The 23790-nt window shown below is 39.3% G+C and overlaps 2 protein-coding genes across 2 annotated transcripts; both read left to right on the top strand.

Annotated features, from left to right (window-relative positions):
• Positions 1-883: 883 nt before the first annotated feature.
• Positions 884-13520, top strand: LOC116246309 (uncharacterized). Its single transcript, XM_050075636.1, has 15 exons — positions 884-1788; positions 1929-2060; positions 3377-3498; positions 3588-3798; positions 4079-4319; positions 4423-4573; positions 4703-4936; positions 5250-5364; positions 7994-8857; positions 9110-9244; positions 9771-9916; positions 10895-11105; positions 11503-11743; positions 12549-12699; positions 13064-13520. The coding sequence occupies exons 1-15, from the start codon at positions 972-974 to the stop codon at positions 13424-13426; spliced, it is 4134 nt and encodes a 1377-aa protein (XP_049931593.1). The 5' UTR covers positions 884-971; the 3' UTR covers positions 13427-13520.
• A 3040-nt stretch (positions 13521-16560) lies between these two features.
• Positions 16561-21425, top strand: LOC116262859 (cysteine-rich receptor-like protein kinase 10). Its single transcript, XM_031642389.2, has 7 exons — positions 16561-17521; positions 17618-17761; positions 19109-19230; positions 19762-19972; positions 20209-20449; positions 20586-20736; positions 20838-21425. The coding sequence occupies exons 1-7, from the start codon at positions 16732-16734 to the stop codon at positions 21159-21161; spliced, it is 1983 nt and encodes a 660-aa protein (XP_031498249.1). The 5' UTR covers positions 16561-16731; the 3' UTR covers positions 21162-21425.
• Positions 21426-23790: the final 2365 nt, after the last annotated feature.

Here is a 23790-nt window from a genome sequence, read left to right as displayed (position 1 = left end):
AATGGATTTTCTGGTGATCTTTATTACTAGAGAAACCACGCAAAGTACTTCGATGTAAACCTCTCTAACGAAAACAACCTTGAATTTTTAAGACACCGAATGGGCTGGAAAGATGGACACAACCAAATTTGTTCTGACGATATTTGTAAGGCATCAAAATGCTCTACCGTCAAACCCCAAAATAAAGTTAAATTGGGTGAGTAGGACTAGGAGGGGCATTTCATCTAACGCAAGAAAAGCTAAACCTCCATCTTCCCAAAACCCAAATTTGATCTCCGATAACAATAAAAAACGTTGAGCGCAGATCGCCTGCAGTATAATTATCAAGCATTTCGTTAAAACTTTTAACAACCGAGATGAGAGCCCACGTGCTTCAGAACCGTAGAACGAGTGAAAGTGAACAGCATCACAGATGAGAGACACTAGATTTAAGGCCGTTCAGCCATGTTCGGCTTAGAGGCACAGCGATAGAGGTTTTATTGTTGTAACAAGCTTCTCTGTTTTTACAGGACCTCATAAAACACCTCTTAATTGCTCATAATCAGCACAAGTAATACGAGCCCACAAAACGAGGATCTCTTTTGCACGGTTGACTTTTCCCCCTGATAATATCCCCATTTGCATATGGAGATGTTAAAGATACCGAGACAAAGTTGGTTGATCAATAATTTTCGGGTTCTGGAACGTTTCTGAAATGCTCAGAATTGAAAAATTTAACCACAGAAGATGTAACTTTTGAAAATACAATTGAAAAATCGACTTTAGAGTTGCTACGGTGCCTGATCAGTTGGATCGCGACTTGCCAAGGCAGATCTTTTTGACAAAAGTCGGTAACACCGTAACAGTCCTGACGAAAACAACAAGGAAAATCTTAAATACGGTACAACGACGACCATAGTATTTTCTCACGGCCTCCCTACCTGCCGCCGTCTTCTGCCCTTTCTTCCCCTTCCCCAAAAAGGTTCGTGGTGATGGCTGCTTGTCTCCATTACCTAAAATCCCTACCAGTTCTCTTCTTTTTCTTCCACGTCATCTGCGCTCAGGTCCCCTACCACGACTGCCTCACCACTGCTCTAAACTATACCAGCAACAGCACCTACGAAAACAACCTGAACCGTCTCTTGGCGTCTCTCAGAGAAAACGCTTCCTTCACAGGCTTCTACAACACTAGCGTCGGCAAGGGCGCCGACCAAGTTCATGGCCTGGTGCAGTGCTACAAAGATATCTCCGCCGGTGACTGCAGCACCTGTGCGGACTCCGCTGCCTCTCAGATCCTAGAACTATGCCCCAACAGCAAGGCGGCCGTCATATGGTTCGACAATTGCCTCTTACGCTACACCAGCTTCAATTTCTTCGGGATCATAGACGAGTCCAAAAACAGTTATGTGGACGGAGATAGCATCCCCAACCCCGTACAATTTAAACAACTTCTGCGGTCCTTCTTCAACAACCTCAGTATGTCAGCCACCACTAAAAACTCAACCCTCATGTATGCGACTGGTTATGTTTGGTATACAGATAACATCACTCTGTACGGTCTGGTCGAGTGCACAGGAGACTTATCATTGAAATCCTGCGACTCGTGTTTAAAGACTTCCATTACTACCATCTGGCAGTGTTGCTCAGACAGAGAGAGTGCCAGGATTCTGTCCCCTAGCTGTGTGATAAGATACGAGATCTACCCTTTCTATGGAAGCTTAACTCCGGCGCCGGCACGGCCGGCTTCTTCACCACCACCACCACCAGCTAACCAGTCTACGACTCCCTCAACTCCGGACAATTTTCCTGGTACTAATCCTGTGCATCCTCTCTGCTCCACTCTCCATTTCTGTTTTCCGTTCTTCCATGTTTGAGAAACGGAAGAAAATAGCTTGTTATCATTCATTTTTCTTCTCAATTGTTGTCCATTTCGTGTTCTCCGTGTGAAGTATCTGGTGGGGATTCCTCGAAGACTGCGGTGATCCTGGGCACGTCAGTCTCCGTATTTCTGCTGCTGCTGTTGTGCATTTTCTTGGTATGCTTCTTTAAGAGGAGGAAGAGTCGGCGTCAGGGTACACCAGGTAACCAACTTCAGAAATTTGTTAAAGTTAGATGATACTATTTGGGGGTTTAGTTAACTAGTGCAGGTTATACATACCAAAGGGCCCTGCCACCATTCTCGAACTTGAACCATCGCCCTTTCCTTATCAATATTGATCAGGGATGGTCTTTTTTGTGTGGTGTCGTGCGACAGATGCGACAAGTTTTCTGCCATTAACACGAGATCCCCCAAGAATCCTGCACATGATCAGACCTTGTTAGCAAAGAAAACATATCACATATGCTGCCCCTGTTGACAAGATCTTTCTTGGTTAGAAATCTTTAGTGAATTGGAGCCAATTTTAGATTCCTCCTCTGTTTAAAGTGTCAAATCTTCACCTCAATTCATATGCAAAGAGATGGGGAAAATAGAAACATATGTAGGGCCACTTTGACTAACATCAGACATTTCTTTCTAAATGTGTATGTATTGTCCACCTGGAAAGAAAGTTCTTTCTGCAAAAGTTTTTCTGCCTAAATGGAGATACTTGATAATTCGTGTTGATCTGACCATTGTGCGAATAGCTTTTGCAAAGGAGATAATGGGCGTTGTGGTACACATATGATGCCTACAGTCAGTTAGCCCAACTTAAAGAAATACTTAAGGGCGTTTGTCTCTGGTTGCGGAATGGGATATCCGTTTCTTGCACCTTGTTCTTGGTGTTCCAGGAAGGAACGTCCTGTTGCTGATCCTCTCCGAGCTGTGTTTGCTTCCTAACAAATGGATTCTCTGCTTCATCAGCGTTCCTCGATTACTCGCCATAATGGCATTTCAAAGGGCTTGTTCTACATGTCCCATGTTTGCATCGTTGTGTGTTTCATGGACTCTGTGCGCTTCAGTGAACAAAATGCCCTCTTTAGGCTGGTGATGGAAGCTGGGTATGCTTTTGCAAAATTGAGAATACAAAGGGACTTGGTTTGATTGCAAATATCTATAGATATAGCCATATAGGTGTCTGATACCCAATGGGATACTCCCTCCCTTCTAATTGCAAGAAATCCTTAAGCGGAATTTGCCAAGTATTTGAGCTGCTTGGGAGGACAATATTGAAGGTGCTACATTTGCATGTTGCGATCATGCGTTCAATATCTTCTCATGACATGGTGGAAATTCAAACGATCATCTTGAAGAAAGTCCCACCAGAAGCAGCTCCAAGTTGAACATTTTGATCATTCCAGAATTGACAAAATTTGCATAATTGCCTACCTCGATTTGTAGAGAAGGATTTTCTATAAAACACAAAAGCATCATTCTGTATCAATAACTTCTTACATATTATATGAAATCTATGTGCAGATACAAGTGGCATGGAAGGCATTCGATCAATGATTTATGACTTGAATTCTATTAAAGTTGCCACCAACAACTTCACTGGGGCAAACAAACTTGGAGAAGGTGGCTATGGCCCAGTGTACAAGGTAGTTCTCCAACTATTTGAATATCTTTTCTCTACCTTGACTTTCCTGTTGCTTGATGGCTCACTGAACGTCTTTTAGCTGTTGGATAGGGCGAGCTACCAGATGGTCAAATAATTGCAGTAAAAAAACTTTCTATGAATTCTACGCATGGAGTCACTGAATTCAAAAATGAGGTAGCATTGGTCGCCAAACTTCAACATAGGAACTTGGTTAGGCTTCTTGGTTGTTGCTGTGAACAAGACGAGAAAATACTTGTCTATGAATATGTGCCTAACAAAAGCCTAGACAATTTTCTATTTGGTAAGTTACCTTAGTATTTATCTGCTTTCAACTGTCATTATCCTGCATTCATTTTGTTACATCAACTTGATTATCCATATTTTCTTGTCATTACTCGTAAGAATGTTTTGTTTGTTGATATTTTGGTTTGCCACGAATTCCTCTTGCAAGTCATTTATAGTCAGCGAAGGTGATTTGCAAGTCATTTATAGGTAGCTATGTTAAAGCAGTGAAATTGATGTTCTTCCAAAAAGTTATCCTCCTCATCATGCCTTTGGTAACATCATCTTACTATCAACAGGGCGTGCATCAAAAAGGGATCTGCTGGACTGGGCGACACGTTTTAAGATCATTGCAGGAATAGCAAGAGGCATTTTGTATCTTCACGAAGACTCTAGGCTAAGGGTTATACACAGGGACTTGAAAGCAAGCAACATCTTGTTAGATGAAGATATGAACGCTAAAATATCCGACTTTGGACTGGCAAGGCTTCTTGGGATGGAACAAACACATGGCAACACAAGCAAAATTGTTGGAACATAGTAAGTTGTCGTTGTGTTTCCTTAGCAGTTTATAGTTATTTGGACATGCCAACTTTGCAAACAATAAAGTTTATGTTACTAATTGAGTTTCTGGCTCCTACAGTGGGTATATGTCACCTGAGTATGCTATGAAAGGTCAATTCTCTACTAAATCAGATATTTTTAGCTTTGGAGTCTTGTTGTTGGAGATTGTTACTGGCGAAAGAAACGCAGCATTCTATCGAGCAGATTATTCTGGTGATATTGTTGGTTATGTAAGTACACGATTTGCTAAATCAAGCACCAGAATTTTGTCGATCTAAGCCCAAGTCTGAGTCAAGGGTAGTTTGAAAAGTTACCCAAATTGATTTCACATATTGGTACTTTGGATTCCTATCGTGCAGGTGTGGAGGCTCTGGAGAGAAAACAGAGCACTAGAACTGGTAGATCAAAGGATGCCAGAGCCACTGCAAAAAAATGAAATATTAAGATGCATTCATGTGGGCCTACTATGCGTCCAAGAAAATGCAACAGAAAGACCAACAATGTCTCGAGTGGTTCTCATGCTCAGCAACACCTCAATGACACTTGCAGCCCCTTCTAGTGTCGGATCATTGGGAGGGAGAAGCAAAATGAGTTGACTCACATCTCACCATGTCAATAGCACACATGCCACCACGTCACCTGAAAATGCTGTAACGATCATTAAACTAGAAGCTGGATACTATTGAAACTAGCTAGTCTCATGTTATTAGAGCCCACATTAATTTTTCATTAGTTTGGTGCAATGGCCGACAGCTAGAACATTACACCCATTCTTGGAATTGTATCAGTCCCTTGACTATGTATAGCCTTGAACAAGTAATTAAAGACATTATTTTGAGGGTGATGTGATCGGGAAGTGAGGAACAAAACGAGCTTAATATTGGTTAAAGGTCTCTTCCCCTGTAGAAGCCCATTTTGAGAATGCATGATTCGAAGCAAGGGATGAGCGGTCCCCTCTTCGCTTCATCTGTAGCTTGCGAGGATAAACGGACCTTCTTCATCATCCATAAGCGCCGTCCAGGTCATTGGGTGTAAGTCGAAAATAAAAGAGAAAGTCCAGCGTCCGGATGTTAAACAGATAACCTACAACAAGAATACTGTCAGAAACTTGTTTGAAAGAAACATTGCATATATTTATGTACAAATTCAGCATATGATATATACGATACTGTTATGCAATAGTGCAAATAGTAATGTATATCGATCGGACAGCACCTCGATATCCTAAAAACCCACTTTATATGTTTCTGATTTAATGCTAACTCATACCTTTATTGTGGATAGAATTCACAATTTTGTTGACAACCGTTTATAAGGAGCTGGATTAAATGTTTCAGAAATGGTTATTACCAGGACACGATATTGGCACGGAAACTAAAACCCGAAGATGAGTTCCATAAATCTAACGCAAAATTTTAAACGAACAAAAGGACGGGGGAGTGTTTGTAAATTTCTCGATTTTCATTTTACGCGCTTGGTTTTTTGGACATATCTTTATTCATTTTTTCCCACCATCTGCTTCATTGGCTTCCCAGTATTTTTTTTACCACTAGAATAAAAATGAAATAGATAAAGCATAAAACTTCAAACCATGTCTTTCCTGTGCAGACATATTTTCTGTTAGCAAATTAATATTTGTTTCTCTAATTTAAACCACGAGAATTTGTTAAAGTCCCAACATCCCAATTTCAACGGACCTCCCAGGAAGCCCATAGTTTTAATTTTAGCATGTCGTTTGCTTGTATGATTCAATAACCAAGGTTTTTCCTTGACTTGATAAACAATTAACAAACTGATGATTATTTTATGGTGATTGATAAATTCAACCGACAATTTGCACCTTAAATCAAGTCCTTTCGCTGCTATAACCCCTTTTCGTAAAAGAGAAAAACTATATGCGTCACATTTTCTATTAATTTAAATATTTAATAAGATAGAGGCTTGATTTCTATATCTACCACTTGGATCCCGATGCCCTTTCCGTGCATCATATTGGGCTAAATCGAATTTCAGTCGAAGAACCTACATTTTATGTCTAATTCTTGAAAAGGCCTGCAAAGCGTTCGTAAAATCGATGTTTCGATAACATGTGTGAAAGCCAAGGAAGAACGACTAAAAGCATCAAAGTATGTAACTATTAACACCGCTTCCACGTGATCATTCTAAAAGTGTGATGCACTTGACCTATAGACGAAGTTCTTTGAAAATCATGTGACGGTCCAAAACTTCTTTATATTCTTTTTCACTCACTCTGTCTCTGTAACTAACTTCATGTTATCCACATGTCTCTTATTAGATTCTCATGAGGGTTAGCTGTGGTTTTTATGGGATCCACACCCCTCCTTTTTTTTTTTTTTTTTTCATTTAGTTTTAGTAAGGGGATATTACTTGTATGATTCTGTAACCAAGTTTGTCCTTGACTTATTAAACAACTAACAAATTGATGATTATTTTATGGTGTTTGATAAATTCAACCCTGACAATTTGCACCTTAAATCAAGTCATTTTTCTGCTATAAACAACTCGTTCACTTTTTTTTTCTTTTGTTTTACTATTGCATGGATTTTTGTATTGGTTAACAATTTTTAATCAAAGATTCAATTGACACAATCAAGCACAAAGCAGACATAAAATTGTTAGCAGCAACATGGCAGGAGCAAATTTATTATTTGCGGGTCTGTGTGCGAGGTGGAGAAGCCACTGCATCGTTGCAAGGGACATTGACCAATTCCAGACGACGTCTTCAAGCACAATGTTAAGTTCATTCATGAGTTGAAGAAGCAGCGCGGCGACGCTTATATACCAAGCTTTAATTCGTTTGGAACACAACCACACGCACTCACACTCCCAGTGACAGCAAAATTTTTTGTAAAAGGATACATATTTTCCCTTTGAACCAACCCAAATAACTCGCAATGAGTAACTGGTAGGTCCCAGACCACTGAGTCAGGGGACAAAAATCAGACTGCTAAAATACCTGTTTTTCGTGATCTAACCTTACTCATATGATCTTAACAATAAGCTGATGGCAAACATACGTTAAGTTATTCTTTTTTATTTAATCATATTTTTATAGTAAGTAAAATTGAACGGTTCATATAACATCAAAATTTTGATGATGGAGAAATTCCCATCTTTCATAAAAATAACTTAAACCATAGCATGTTTCGTATCAAATTAGTTTTTATGAACACATTAGGATGTTTTTGTTTTGTTTAAAACATTTTAACAAAAAATTAAAGGGTCTGATTTTTATCCCGACCTAACTTGGATAAAGTTTCACACCCTCAAAAATATGCATAATACTCATCAGTTACAGGAGGTAATAAGTACTTAATCCAGGCGAGTCGATCTAAATAAATTAAGTATACTTGAAGAAGCAAAATAAATTAAGTATATAACATGTCATCTGTTCCCTGGCTCAATTATTTTATATGCTATGCAATCATTTTTTTCTTATGCCAACAGTCGATGCCATAAGTTTATTGATTTATCTGTTATGCCCCTGCTTTCTGTCTCTGTCCTACAGTCAAATGAATGATTAAATGGTTCCATCTTGTGAGTTCTTGGTCTTAGTATTGATCTTTCTTGACCAAGTCCCTCCTTGAAACCGACGAGTTGTTTCACAACCCGTGGACCTCCTTCTGCAGGATTTCCCTTCCTTAAATCTAAGGAGATTGAAACATCTCCATGTGTTGGTTCATCAGTTAGTCCTCAAGCACTAAGAAGAAGGTGTGAAATGGAGTTCAAGCTTAGGTTTGCTATCTTTCTTCTCCTCCTGATTCATGCTTTCAGTTCAAATGATTTCATTGGCAATTCGTGCCCGATCGGATTGAATTATACTACAAACAGCACTTTCGAGCGCAATCTGAGGAGCCTCTTTCTCTCCTTATCTGGCAATGCCTCGATAGCTACCTTCTATAACATGAGTTTTGGCAGAACTCCCGATCAAGTTTATGGCATGGTTCTGTGCAGAAATGACGTTTCTGCTGATAACTGTCGCACTTGCACCACCAATTCAACTATGGAGATGGTCCGGCTGTGCCCAAATGCCAAACAAGGGGTTATATGGTACGAAAACTGTGAACTACGCTACTCGAATGAGAATTTCTTTGGTGTGGTGGATTACGAGGATGAAGCCTATTGGTGTTGGATAGACCGCAAAATCAATGACGAAGTTTTGTTCTATAAAGGGCTCACCGCATTGATGAATAATTTAATTGAGATGACGACGACTGATCCTTCCATGCTCATGTTCGCTGCCGGAGAAATTGAGTTGTCGGTGAGTCAGAAGATATATGGGCTGGTGCAGTGTACAAGAGACGTATCGATGAGTGATTGTAGGTTTTGTTTGGAAAAAGCCGTCTCCCTTATCCCCGTCTACTGCAGCGGGAAGATGGGTGGTCAGGTCCTCAAGGGAAGTTGCAATGCAAGGTTCGATACCAATATCCCGTTTTTCTACTCCAAATCCATAGTCATATCGCCTGAAAATCCTGACAATTCATCAGCGAAAGGTTAGTGGTCATCATGTCCTGTCATACATGGTAGCGGTAACCATGGCAAACGTTTTCAAATTTTTATGGTTACGAATGTAAGGAACTGCTTAGAATGGAAGAGATCTATTCTTCTTTCTTACTTCTCCCTTGTCTTCTTTATCTCCCATCGATTTGATTTACCTTTTTGTGCTTCGCCAATATTCATAGTAAACTATCTGTCCTTGCTAATTAGTGATTGAATGGCCAACGTCTTTCCGTTGGTGGATGCAGGCAGTGAAAGAGGCAACAAAGGGACCGTTGTAGTTACAGTAATCACGGTTTCAGGTGTCCTTTTGCTTCTTAACCTCCTGACTTGTGCTGTTTGCTGGTGGTTGAAGAGGGGAAGCTGCACAAAGAAAAGCAGAGGTAGGCTGCAAGATGATGTTACTCCTATATGATTCTTTTTTCAACATAGATCAGAATTAATATGTAATTTCTTAAAAAACCAAATCCATTTAAATATACGGATTTAGCATCTGGGTAGTGGAATTTTGCCGGCGAGAACATCTTGACCAAAATTACTTGCAAGAGAGCTCCAACTGCTGGTTAGCATGTGGGCTTTAAGAATAGGGCGTTAATTAGTTTCTAGCCTCTTAGGCACAGGAATCTATGATGTATTTAAGGTGATTAATTATGGTCAAGAAATTAAATCAATATAAACATTTCCAATGGAACATGAGAACTGAAGTGTGCGTACCTCACCGATATGTTCTCCGTCAACTAAAAAGTAGTTTTCAAGAACAAAGGTTACCTAATCATATGATTGAGATTATTGCACATAAGAATATTATAGTCTTACGCTGTGTGCATTTTTCTTTTTTTCTCTTCGGAGGGGTCGTTGTGTTTTTAATAGATGAAGAAAAATTGACAAGCAGTCTCCACTTCATTGCAGTTGAAGAAGGCGCATTAGAAGGAAAAGATAGAGAAAGAGAAAGGCCTAGAGCTATCATGTTCGACTTTGGCACCATCAGAGCTGCTACCCGCGACTTCTCTCTGGCAAACAAACTTGGAGAAGGTGGATTCGGTCCTGTTTATAAGGTAAGCACCAACTGTTTTTACACCTACAAGCGGAGATAGGCCCGACTTAAGCAATCATATAGGGTGTCTTTGTTTGGTTCTAAACCAATCTCTGTGTTACTCTAATTTCTTGTTGGATCATAATTGGTTAACTAATTTTATTTGTATATGTGGCATGTTATGCTCATAATAATTATGAGTAAGACGCAAGTAATTTTCTTTCTTTCTTAAATGGTTAGGTAATACGGAACAAGACAACTGATGCGTCAGAACAGGAAAAAAAAAAAAAGAAAAATGAGAAGAAAGGACGAAGATTAACTCATTTTGGCTTGGTCAAAGTCAAAAGTGTCATGTTATCTAGTGGAATACCTTAGTAAAGCCGTCACTTAAGATTTGAGGGATAAAGCCTGTATTTAGTAAATAAAGTATGCGTCACATTCATTACAAAATCCTGAAGTCATCACAGGGTCATTTTTTTATTAAACTCTATTAATAATAGTCCAACTCAAAACTGACCTCAATGAGATTGAGTTGTTGCGTGCACACCTATGTGCACGCAACAAATATACACTAACAAAAAGAAAGAAGAAGACAGTGGCATTTTTATTTTTTATTTTTGTAAGTTATGCACATTTTAATCTTTTTATGTTTTCATAATTCTTATTTTGTCCTTTCAAACGTTTTTCTTTTTCACTTTATCAAGGGCATTACACCCCTGTAGATACACAAACCAGCTTCGGACCTCAATAATGCCTAGTCGAACCCATTTCAACCTGCACCGCCACTCTTTTATTGATGTCTAAAGAAAACTTGAAACCAAGACCATCGGTTATGGACCACCTAGAGATTCTCAACATTAATGCAAAGCTATTTTTGGTTCTTTCACATGGAGTTTCACTTGCTTCAAAAGCTAGATTTGCTTGTGTGGCTTTCAAGCAATTGAATCCGGAGGCAACTATTTGCATTACATCTTTTCTATACATGAGATGTTGGTAACAGGGAACATTGATAAACGGCCAAGAGATTGCAGTGAAGAGACTGTCAAAGAGCTCCCGTCAAGGTGCAAGAGAGTTTAACAATGAGGTGGAATTAGTAGCAAAACTTCAGCACAATAACCTTGTTCCGCTTCTGGGCGGCTGCATGGAAGGAGATGAAAGGCTACTCGTTTACGACTACCACCCCAATGGAAGCTTAAACAACTTCATCTTTGGTGAGTGGGGTTTCGTCTCTTACATAGTTGTCAAAAAACTTCAGACTGTCGGTCAGAAATTTGAAGTTGCTTTTAATTTAAGGAATCAGAACCCACGAAAAGCATATTTTCTCCATTTTCTTTCCCTGTCTCTAACAATAATGAAGCTCGTTAGTTTAGTTGAAATGAAACAAGCTACCAAATCTGCATAAGAATTTTACCTGCTATCACTCCAGACCTTTATGATGATGATGCGGCCGCAAGAGGTTATTTTAAAATAACGATTTCTATCTCAAGTTACCCTTTCTGCTCAATGCACTGCCTTTCCCCAGAAACTCATCGACCAAACAGACATCATCAGAAATAAAATAAAAGCAGGAAACAATAAGATTTTCCTTTTGTTATGTACATGTGAAAGGGAATCCAACCAAACGCGCTCTCCTGGGATGGCCCGCAAGAATGGACATCATAATGGGAGTGGCAAGGGGACTTCTTTATCTTCACGAGGATTCCCGACTCAAGGTCATCCACAGGGATCTCAAAGCCAGCAACATTCTATTGGATGAACAAATGAAACCAAAGATTTCGGACTTCGGGATGGCCACCCTCTTCGCCAACGACCAGACACATGCTATAACAACCAGAGTTGCGGGAACCTTGTAAGTTACACTTTCTTCTACGCCTACCAAATATTTTGTACATTGTTATCAAAATCGACCTCAATTAGTCCATTTGAATCCAACTAATAGCAAATTGATTCAATTTGGGTAGGCTGGATGCTTAAAATTTTAAAAATTATTGCTAAAAAACAATCTCTAAGTCGATATTTAGCACGCTGTATAAAATGACTACTGTTTAGAGTAGCTTGACCAATGATTTATAGTCCTTTTAACGATGAATTTTAAATTTTAGTCGTCCAGTAATTATCCGGTACATGGAAACATTCACTATATATATATATATATATATATACCTCAATGTTTTAACCTGTTTTTTTACAAATTTAGCCATATGGATGGATGTGAAAAAGCATAAATAAAAAGAAAATCCCAAAATATTGATGTTTCGGTAGGTTTTATGAGCTGAGAGAGCTAAAATTATTATTTTAAAATATTATAAAAACTGATTTACATAGAAGATTTTCAGATTTTTAATGTTATGAATTTGAACATTTTGTATTAAGTTACCCAATCAGCTGGATTTGTAGAAGACAGCAGTCAATGTGCTTAGAGTTATTAGGCACCAGAGGCAAGATAAAATACTGAGAAGCAAATTCAAGCGCTTATCTTGATGAGTTTCACTGTTTTTACTGTCAAACCATTCCATAGGCATTGGATGGGTCAGTTTACGAAAGAATCGAAGTCTGCGTTCTTGCTAAATTTGCCAGATGAACAAACCAGGTGTGACGAATGTTGTATGGATGTTGAAAATTCTTGCAATATTGTAGAGCATGTTTTGTTGCAGTGGTTACATGGCGCCGGAGTACATCATGAAAGGGCAGATTTCAGTAAAGGCAGATGTTTTCAGCTTTGGAGTTCTCCTTTTGGAGATTATCAGTGGTAGGAGAAATGCTTCTGCAGAGGAATCGGATGGGGACCGGGACCTTCCAAATTATGTAAGTGCGGGAGGATTCTTCTTCTTCTTCTTTCATGTGAATTTTTTTTTCCTAACATTTCCATGAGACGCGTTTGCGGTCCCAAAAGCATTTGGAGAAGTTTATAAACAAAGTACTCGTGCTATGATGAAAGTCCAAACAGGAACTAACTTCGTAAGAGTTAGATAATTAAAGTTTGAAATCCACTCCATCTGAGGGAGAGACAGCAGAGAGAGAGAGAGAGAGCATTTCTGTTGACATGAAAAGATGTTCCATCTAGATATAAGGAGACAAATTTTCATGAAAATTTTCAGCGGAAAGAAGTGAGTTCTTGAATGGGCAACTAACCATTATTAAAGCAACCTTACCCGGCGGATTTGTGTAGGCATGGAGGCTTTGGAACGAAGAGAGAGCATCTGAACTGATGGATCGCCATGTCATGGTCGATCAAAGTAACAACAGCAACCGCATTGAAGTGCTGAGATACATTCAAGTTGGGCTGCTTTGCGTACAAGAGCAAGCAGCCAGCAGACCGAAGATGTCGAAGGTCGTCCACATGCTGGACAGCCCATTTATGCAGCTCCCATCTCCCTCACCACCTGCCTTCTCTACAGCGAGGAACACGGGGGGAGCACCTAAGGGTTCAGACGTTGACGAAATTGTTGGATCATGTGTTGCAAGTGATCCAGCCAACGCCCGCTCAGATCTCCCGTCCAGCGACACCATCACCTTGTTAGAAGCCAGATAACATTGTCATGCCTTCTATGAAAGACGGCAGGCTAGGAGGCTTTGTTATGGAATACAGTTTGGAGGTTGTTAGGAATGATCGTACTACAAAATGGCCCTTACCCCCCATAATTATCCCTTTTCCTCAACAAAGAAATATTATCATGACTGTATTTTAAACGTTGCAATTGTTTTTTATCTGTAATTATTCATATAAATATACAAGTCAATATTGAATAGTACAAAATAAAAGAGAATGTTTAATCCTGTTTCTTTAATTTTTTTTGTTTTAGTAAGTTTCACATGGTACTGCCAAAGGTACATCATGGTTGACAGACATATCTCCTCATTATGTCGTTACAATCCAGTTATCCTTCAACTGCAGGGACGTATCACTTCGATGTGTCGCCACGGACCATTTATTCTTCGTTCTGCAGATCATCTAATTTTGCTTTATTTTTCCAAAGATATTGTTCTAATTATCTTGGGCTGGTATTTGTCTTCCTTCTTCGACTGTCATTTGAGGTCTATGCTGGTGTTTTTTCTTGCCGCCACGGTTACTACTCTAGATAGCATTGGAATCACTTGTGGGATTGCTTATTTTAATCGCCAGAATAAATATCTGTATTAGTCATTTGTGCCACAAACACAGCTGTCTATACTGCTTGTGTCCCTGGAATAGACTTCCTTTACTTGAAAAGCATCAATTGAGATCAAAATGATCTCTCCTATTAAAAATAATGCATATAATTCTTTCTTCACCTCTGTCCTTAGCTGCAAAGACATATCAAATTAATACAAGTAATTGAAATAACAGTACAGGAGATGGACTTACATACAAGAAAAACCAAGAAAGCAACCATTCAAAAGGATCATTTTCTCATGTTTCACAGCCAATGCATCAATTACATAGAATTGTCAGGGGAAACAGCATAAATATGTCAGTTTGAAGGGGAAGTTCAAGCACTAAGATTAATTTTTCTTTTCTTCATTTGTGATGAAGTATTGAGAATTCAAAAAACAAGAAGCTCATTTTCACAGGAGAGTATGTTGAAGATTATCTTCAACAGAGTGCACAAATATATGAAAAGAACAAATATTTGCCTTCAGCAAATTTGTAAATATAATATCAAGTTCAGTGGTCAGATAATGCTGGATAGTCAGATAATACTTACAACTGTTGTAAATTTTGTAGAACAGTAAATCATACAATGAGAACCATATTTTGTAAACAAGCCATTGTCTTTTGTACAACTACCTCCAATGATGACCTATGTCACATGGACAATTTGAAATGGTGATGCAACCATCTCGACACAATTACATAGCTATTGGATATCCAGATGACTGCTCTTGATATCTCAACGTGAAAAGGTTTCTTGGGAAAAGGATTGTCTTTAACCGTATTACTTTTGATTTTTTGTCTTGCTCTTTTCTTCTGTATGGATCTTATCTGCTTTTCTTGTCTATTTCCTTTTCTGAAGGTACGGAGAAAACACGAAAAGGCCTGTGTCTCTTTTGGGCTGCGCTGCAAACAAGCACCAATCTATGATCTCATGTGAACAATGTCCAGACCTAGAGCTCACTATTTATCCATTTACAGAATTTACAAGAGGCATATATAAGTAAAATCCAAGCTGAGAGATGGCTAAAGAAAATTCTTTGCGTTAATGCAACCATTCGCTGCTCTATGAAATGGTGATCGGAGGGGAAAGGGCGGAGGGCTCGCCATTGTCCACTGCTCTTTGAAATGGCGATAGGCGGCATAAAGCTAAACGCCAGAGAGCTCCCCCGCAACCTGAGATTTGGGCCACGAACTATGATGCAGATATTTTCGACGGAGAAATGGGAAACCGTGGGAAAAGGAGGAGCTCCCGCGGGTTTCTCGTTCTGTCACGCAGTCCTAACGGCATAACGGACCCTGCAACATTATGTTGTCTTCGTCCTTCTATGTTTTTGCGATTTGTTATTGTAGCAAGGAAACTTCTTGTCTTCAAAATTCATTCCCATTTTATCATTTCTCTCTTTCTCTCTCCAATCCAATATGTAACTTGTAAGGGCATAACAAGGAGTCATCAACTTTATATGGAGGATAAAGAACATAGTTCCAACTTAGAAGACAATAGATGTCAGATTCTCTCCTAAGTATTTTAAATTTTTATTGGAAGAGCGATCTTCTGAATGCACATGTAAAGAAGCCCATAAGAAGGTACCCACTTGGAAGAAGCAGTGGTTTCTAAATTTCCACGCTCCACAAGAATGAGATCACCCATGTTCACAACAGCTTACCAAAATTAGTAGAACAACTTTGAAATGATTTCCCATAACATCAGCTTTTAAAAGAATTGGAGGTCATGCTGCTTGCGTTTACCAGTAACTGAGGTCCAGGAAGCAAAGTTTTTTCAACCATAATTGTTGGGCGTATCAGTAATCCGGTCCACGCTCACCATAAATTAAGCTAATTTTGGTCAATTTAGTGCCTGCGCTCACGTAGTTATCTCCAATTCCATATATACCAAAGATAATCATCTTTCACCAATTTTCCTCCATAAATGCTTACAAAGTGACAACATTCACCAGAAAAATGAAAGAGATAGAAGAACAAATGGTTAAAGACCACTCTGGATCAGAGAAATTTTACTTTGTGGCGAAAACTCCCCAGCAATTCCAGCCGGCATAACAGAGACAGATGTCGGTTTTGTCCTGTATCTGTATTTATATGCAATACGGACAACAGGAAACTAAGGACAAGTATAACCCAAAGTGTGACACAAGAAATTCAACAACCAGACCCTGATAAAGGGACTTTATCAGCAGAAAGTCTCTTGTTTGTATAATGTAAACTAAATACGTGGGCTTGAATGCAATCAACACAGTGGGCCATATAGTTCCTGTTCTTCAGAAACAGATTAGAGTTAACTTACCTACAACTTTCAGCGGCAGGATGTCAAAATTACAGCACTCCGGACCACAAACCTTGTCTCACTTTCTGGAAGTACTACTGAAGAAAAAACCTGTTCTAAGTAAACAGGACCATGCCCTGATTCCTGCCTTGCAGATAAAACATAAAATTTAAAGGGAAATCACATGCATGCAAAGCTTGCTGATAGGATGTGCAAATCCTTTTCTTTTTCAGGTTAATTCACGAAACAACAGAAGCATTAATTTCGTCCAACGAAGAGAGAGGTACGCGCACTAACTATGCACGTGGGACAATAACTCAAACCAGAGATGTGGTCGTCTGGACTGTGGAATAAACTATCGCCCTTGGAGCTGTGATTGTGTTCCTGTCCTGTCTTCTCTTCTGGAATTTTCAACGCTCTCAAGATGGGCGCCATTGGTGGGCTCGAATTTCTTCTTCTTCCAGCACTGGTTCACCTGATCAACGCCCAGTCTCTATACGACTACGACTGCCACAGTTCTGCGGCCTCCTACACCTCTAACAGCATCTTCGAGCATAACCTCAACCAGTTGTTCACTTCCCTGGCTGCTAACGTTTCTTTCACTGGATCCTACAAGGCTACCGCTGGAAGGGAGGCCGATCAAGTCTACGGCGTCGTTCAGTGCCGAGGAGATGTTACTGGAGCCTCCTGCCAGGACTGTGCTTCCAGCGCTGCCAGCCTAATCACCGAGTACTGCTCGCAAAAGAGATCTGCCACCATATGGCTCTATAAATGTGAATTGCGCTACTCTGATCAGAATTTCTTTGGAGTCATCGACACCAACTATAGATTGCCTTCTTACTGCAATTTAAGCGTCTCCACCCCTCAGAAATTCAGAAATTCTGTCATGTCGCTTTTCAATGTTCTTAAAGGGTTAACCACTTCATCTCCTGCCATGTATTCTGCCAGTTATATTGGATACACGGATGTCATCAAGATATACGGTGTAACCCAATGCACAGGAGACCTGAATTTGAGCTCCTGCAATTTATGCTTAACAAAGGCCATCTCCAATATTGCACAGTGTATTACGGACAAGCTCTCATCTTCAGCGATGTCTGCGAGCTGCTTCATTTGGTATGGCGCAAACCCTCTCCTTCCAAGCTCAGCTTCCAGCACATCTGCTCAACCACCACCACCAGTGAACCCTGCCAATCATACAACGCGGCCTTCTGGTTCTGTTCTTACTACCATGAAATTTACTTCCTTCTATGTATTTCACTTGGTTGTTCAGTACTGAGCCTTACTGAAATTATTAAGCTTGTGTTCAGCGAATGATGCAGGGCCTGCTGTAAGCTCGTCCAGAATCGTTGTCACTACTCTTTCCTTCTTGGTGCCGTCTGTGCTTTTCCTGTGTGTTATCTGCGCCCTGTTTCTCAAAAGGAAAATGAAAAGCAGGAAGAAGCCCCAAAATGGTGAGTCGAGTAAAAATTTCCGTTTCTTGGTCGTGAACAGATGTCAATAGCAGGAGTCTTACGACCTGACGACCCAATGAATTGTTAAATGCATTGAACTTCTACGCCCAAATGAAACAGAGGCTCTTCTTTTTGTTTTCAAATTAAAAAAAAAAAAAAGTGCAGCTGGTTTGACGCCACGCCTCACTGCCCCTTTTTGGTTGAATGACAAAGAGGCGGATAAAGTCAACGCCTACTCCTTCCTTTCATATATATATATATATACATATATATATATAATATTGATTGATTGATTGAGAGTTCACGACATTTTATGTGTATGTTATTATAGACATGATTTTACATGTGGGTAACTTCTAAATCGTCTAAGCTAACTGAACAGTCGCATAATTTTTCATATTTACTTTAGTCTACATATTTTAACAACATTTTAAGTATACCCAAGTGTTTATATCGTCCATGTGTTGGATATAATAGCTACATATATGTTACTGTCCATGTGTAATAAGGCAGAGGGTTTTTTAAGTTTCTTTGAATGTACCAAATCCGATTCACCAAGCTATTCTATTAGCTGATAAAGACCAAACTTTTACAATCTCAACCATGACTGATTCTAGATGTCAGAGGACGGTGACGCAGCAAGGTATTTATTGGGGGGGTAGCGTCATTCAACCACTTTTGGCGGAAGCATTTACTCGAGAACAAATTCTGTCCAAATCCAAATAATCATGATTTTGACAGTGCACGGCATGCACCGGGACAATACTACTGTATTATGGCAGCAAGGGCCTTCATGAAATCCATATGACCCAAACCCAACTTGCAGTGAGGTTGGCAATCGGATATGGACTTTGTATCGGAGCAGGTAGAAGTAGGCATTCTGTCAGAAACAGAAGGATGGATGACTTAGACTTTCCGTCAGATTCAGTTTCCTCTGTGATTGTATCTGCAATAATTTTATCATATACGGCTTATAAGGGACTGGTTGAGTTTATGTGATCCCATTTGGACACAGGCATGGCCATTCATTTGCCATATATTTTTAGACTGATCCGATATTAGTGACAGGAACTGGTAGTCCAATCTACAGTGGTCCAATCTGTTCAACCCCCATAACTTTTGAGTGGCCTGCGTCTGTCCAAGAAATCGCAGTTCAAATTGTCAAAACGCATTAAACATTTAATGTGGAACAATCCAATTGGGATTCTGCAGTATTAAATGTTTCTGAAGATTTAGGTGGGAAAGCAAGTGACTAGGCCATGCATTTGTACAACAAAGGCAGGCGGGCTTCTTTGACCGACGCATCTAATTAATATATCTGATGGCCACTTGAAACTTCCATTGCAGGTGAAGATGAATTGCAGAGCGTGGAGGCGCTACTTTTTGATCTAGACAGTATACGAATTGCCACTGACAACTTCTCCCTGCAAAATAAACTCGGAGAAGGTGGGTTCGGCCCTGTTTACAAGGTAATTCCATCTCCAATTACCCACAAATGTTGGTAGTCCGAGTAAGTATATAGATCAGTAAGATTGGTATATGATCTGCAATGAGAAGCATCGTGGGCAGTGGAGGATGAATAGGGTGGTTAAATGAGTATCTGGAGTGGGATATACCTACGACCGCATAATTAGGGAGTACTCTCTCTCTCTCTCTCTCTAATTCATATACGAGACAACAACATATATTAACTAGTTCATAAATTTGGAATATCTAGTAAACCTGTCTCTGCAATCTCTACCAATGTACCTAGAAATTCCTAAGCTGACCTATTTCCGATTCCCATACTTCTTACCAAGCCTTATGAACCTGAATTTTCCGGAACTTGGACACTAAGAGGAGAACACCATTACTGAATTTTACGTAACCACAAAGTAGCTAGAGAGGATGTGTTGATCCAACCTAGCAGGAAATTAGTCTCTTGATGAGTTTTTTTTTTTTCCCATTGTTTTGTGGTGCGTGTCTCTGCATCTGGCTAATGACGTAGACTGTTGTTTCAGGGAAAGTTACCAGGAGGTGAGATCATTGCGGTAAAAAGGCTTTCCAAATATTCTTCGCAGGGAGCAGCTGAGTTTAAGAATGAGGTGCAACTGGTTGCCAAACTTCAGCATAGGAATTTGGTTAGGCTTCATGGCTGTTGTCTGCAAGGAGAAGAGAAGATCCTTATATATGAATATGTGCCGAATACCAGTCTTGACAAATTTTTATTTGGTAAATATTTCCACAATTTTAGTTCTCTATAAACCATATGAACGACTTTGTTTTTCATTTCAACAACTGTTGCTCGAGAGACTAGTACTTGCTTCCACCTATCTAGAAAAAAAAAAAATGAAAGTCAATTTATCCTGATTTTAGGGCGTTTTGTTGCATACAAACATCCCATGAGGTACTGAAACTCACACATTTCTCAACTGCACAAAGCTTGACTGTGTTCTTCATTTGAAAAGGGAATTCGGCAAGAAGTGAGAAATTAGACTGGGGAACGCGGTTTAAAATCATTATGGGAATTGCAAAGGGGCTTATGTACCTTCATGAAGACTCCTGGCTCAAGGTCATACATAGAGATTTAAAAGCAAGCAACATCTTGCTAGATCAGGACATGAATCCCAAGATCTCAGACTTTGGAATGGCCAAGCTTTTCGGCATGGACCAAACACAAGGTGATGCTAGCAGAATTGCTGGGACATTGTAAGTTTTACAATCTGGTTACCCTTTGTTCTCTCGCTTTCTTCTAAGATTTTTGTGTTTTGTACACACACATTTTCCTCACCAAAACAGAGAGTAAAAAAGAGGTCCTAACTTCTGCTAAATTTTCTTTCTGTAGTGGCTATATGTCACCAGAGTACGCAATGCAGGGTCGGTTCTCCACTAGATCCGATGTTTTCAGCTTCGGAATCTTACTGTTAGAGATTGTGTCTGGTAAAAGGAATGCTTCTTTCTTTCAGTCTGAGCTTGACTTGGACCTTGTGGGATATGTAAGTCAAGATTTTGCAATCACAAATAAACACACCTAGACAAGAGAATTTTTAGTTTTCATGCAGAGATTGACGTGTATGTTGATGGATATTGATCACAGACATGGAGACTGTGGAATGAAGACAGAGCGCTGGAGTTGGTTGAAGAAAAGATAGCTGGATCATGCCAAACAAGTGAAGCACTGAGATGCATCCATGTGGGTCTGCTGTGTGTTCAGGAAGAAGCAGAAGATAGGCCAACAATGTCCCAAGTGGTTTTCATGCTTGGTAACACCTCCATAAGCATTCCTTCTCCTTTGGACCCTGCATTTGTGGGGAGATACTCTCCGAGAGAGACGGTGAGCAGAAAGTTGGAGTACCCTATGATTGGAATGGAGGGGAGGTCTCAAAATGAGGTGACGATGAGCGACATAGAAGCACGATAAGGACGTGTTTCTTTTTATCCCACATTGGAGTATGAGCTTAATGTGAAGGAAATTACGCGATCTGTTTAACAAGACATTTGAAACGGAAGAATTGCTCATATGAGAAATAAATATTGCATGTGAGAGTCATCCAATTTTGAATGGGACAGATTTATAAGGCGTTTGTATTGGACAGGCTTTACTTTTTGCTTCTTCTTAAGTAATAACTCTTGTAATGTAGACGGTCGAATGGTTAAATTTCATGGGCACCCAAGTTATTGTACACTTAATTGTCATGTACCATTCTTGAAAATGAATTCAAAATTTTAGTTACAGAAAATTCAGGAAGAAGCTAATTAGTGCACGGTTTTGAAGCTAATGTTGGAAAACGGTTTCAACTCTCGACTTGGAGGAGCTCCTTCATTAAAATGCCTTGTTGTACTAGCCAACATTGTGAAATGTGTAACATGATCTGTATCAAAAAAACATAAATCATAGACTTTTAAATTAAAATTTTGAAAAAAATTAATTAAAAAAATTCTTTCCAAGAAAAAAATGATTTTTTATAAACATAAGTAAATAAAAATATGCATACGTTATCCACAAAATGCACGCTTTCATTATAAATAATAAAAACAATGGCAGATTAAAATTGCTTTGAATTTAAATAGATATAGCCAGCAATTTAGAACCATCAGCTCGAGGTTGTAGCAATCCGAATTGACCATGTTCCTAAAAACTAATGAAATTTTTATATGTAAATAAAGTAAATTTTGTGGGTTGTCCACACCAACTACAATGTAGCTCGGCCACTGAGTTAAAGTAGGATCTGGCCATGGGTGGTGCCCGCATACCCATCTTACCAAGTTCAAGTTCGAGATCGATCGACGTCTTTCGGCCCTTTTTTTTTTTTGTCTCTGCCACTATCTTGCTGGTTGTAAAACTGAACATTAAAAAGAAAGATAGTCTACAACTATCCGATAATTTAGTTTCTAATTAGTGTAATTGAGGCTGAGCCACTACCGAATGTACCACTACCATTTACGCCTTTCACATTTGCTTTGAGTTGTCTGCTCACTCATTATAAATGAATGCATACCAATCTTTTCTTGGGCGACTAATCTCAGTAAGGCAAAGTCGTCGTCACTCGGTGGACTGCTGGATCTTCTAGAAGTGTTGCAGGTTATATATCTTCCATTCTCGTGTCATGGCATTCATGAGCAAGAAAAGCATTTGTCAAGCAAGGCTGACAGCGCATTCAGATTGCTTTCGTCGACGCATTTCTTCTTCCACGAAGAATATATATAACCATTGACCCCAAATGCGCGCTCACTGAAAGACAACCTGATCAAAAATGAGGTCAACTTGATAACTTATAATATTCTTATGAGCACTAAAATAATTGATCACTTTCGTTTCTAAACCGCGCGCCTACTGCACACCACCCTGTACTCAATGCATATGAACAGTTACTCTTTATTTTATTTCGATGGAGGGAAAGGGAACAAAGAGATGAAAAAAAATGGAAATGAAGGGAATGAAAAGAAAAGAAAAAAGTTTGATTATAAGGCTTATTTGGATAAAAACGAAGGAATTGCTAAAATCATATTTTTGGTCTACATAAAAGAAAAAAAAAAGACAGAATTTATAATATTTAATTGTGTTTTTAAAATGATGCCCATATTAAGGAAGTGAAAACACCATTTGTAAAAAAAAAAATAATAAAAAACTCATCCACCTATGAATGTTGGCGTTGGATGTTCCATATTAAGGTTGCGCATCAGGTTTGGCACTTGGCCTGGATATTTTTTGTGACTAGTAATTTAAGATAAAACCACCCTTCCTCCAGGGAGTTGCATTGGAAGATAAGGCAAACCATACTCAAGTTAGTTATACCATAAGATTTGTTGTTATAAGGGCCATTAAATATATGTTTCCGAACAAACTACTCTAGGTTAAGATCACACGATCTGTAATATCCTAATGCAGCAAAAAAATAACCCACTTGAATGGCATATCTTAAGAGGTTAATTTGGTTTAAGCCCTTGAACTGGGTTGGTTTTAAGGTTAGGTTGCAGCTTGCGCTTACTTGTTTCGGTTCAACAGCAATGGAAAATTTAGGGAAATAAGCCTGAATGAGTTCCAAATTAAAAAGGATAAAAGTTCATAATCTGGTGGAATCGCCCTTTACATTAACCAACATCAAAGTGGTTATTAAGCACATATTAACCAATTACATCTATATGGCAGGAAGCGAGTGGACGCAGCCATGCAGAAGATCCTTCGAAACTTCTATATCCAGTTTCTCCATTTTTTCTGCCCGGGGTCATAAGGAACACGTCCAGGTTGGAATTCAACTCTACCCTGCCATATATTTTCGTTCCTGTCTTATAAATGGTGTTTGAAAGATATATGCATCCATGTAACTTGCACTTTTTAAGACAAACCATTAGTGTAGATCGTAAAAAATTCAGCAGTAACGTATCCCCATTTTTAGAAAATGGATATTCTCAAGGCTTCGGATCAATATCGCATCCTGCTGGACCGCTAACGCTGCAGCATATGTGAAATCAGAGAAGATGTATGTAGAGATGCCCCAACTTCCTACAGTTGGAAATTTTATTGTTATATCGATGAATATGAAGACATA

The sequence above is a fragment of the Nymphaea colorata genome, chromosome 1 (assembly GCF_008831285.2).
Source record: "Nymphaea colorata isolate Beijing-Zhang1983 chromosome 1, ASM883128v2, whole genome shotgun sequence".
In the NCBI taxonomy this organism is placed as follows: Eukaryota; Viridiplantae; Streptophyta; class Magnoliopsida; order Nymphaeales; family Nymphaeaceae; genus Nymphaea; species Nymphaea colorata.
Note: the sequence above shows the minus strand (reverse complement) of the source record. Positions and strands in the feature narration are given on the sequence as shown.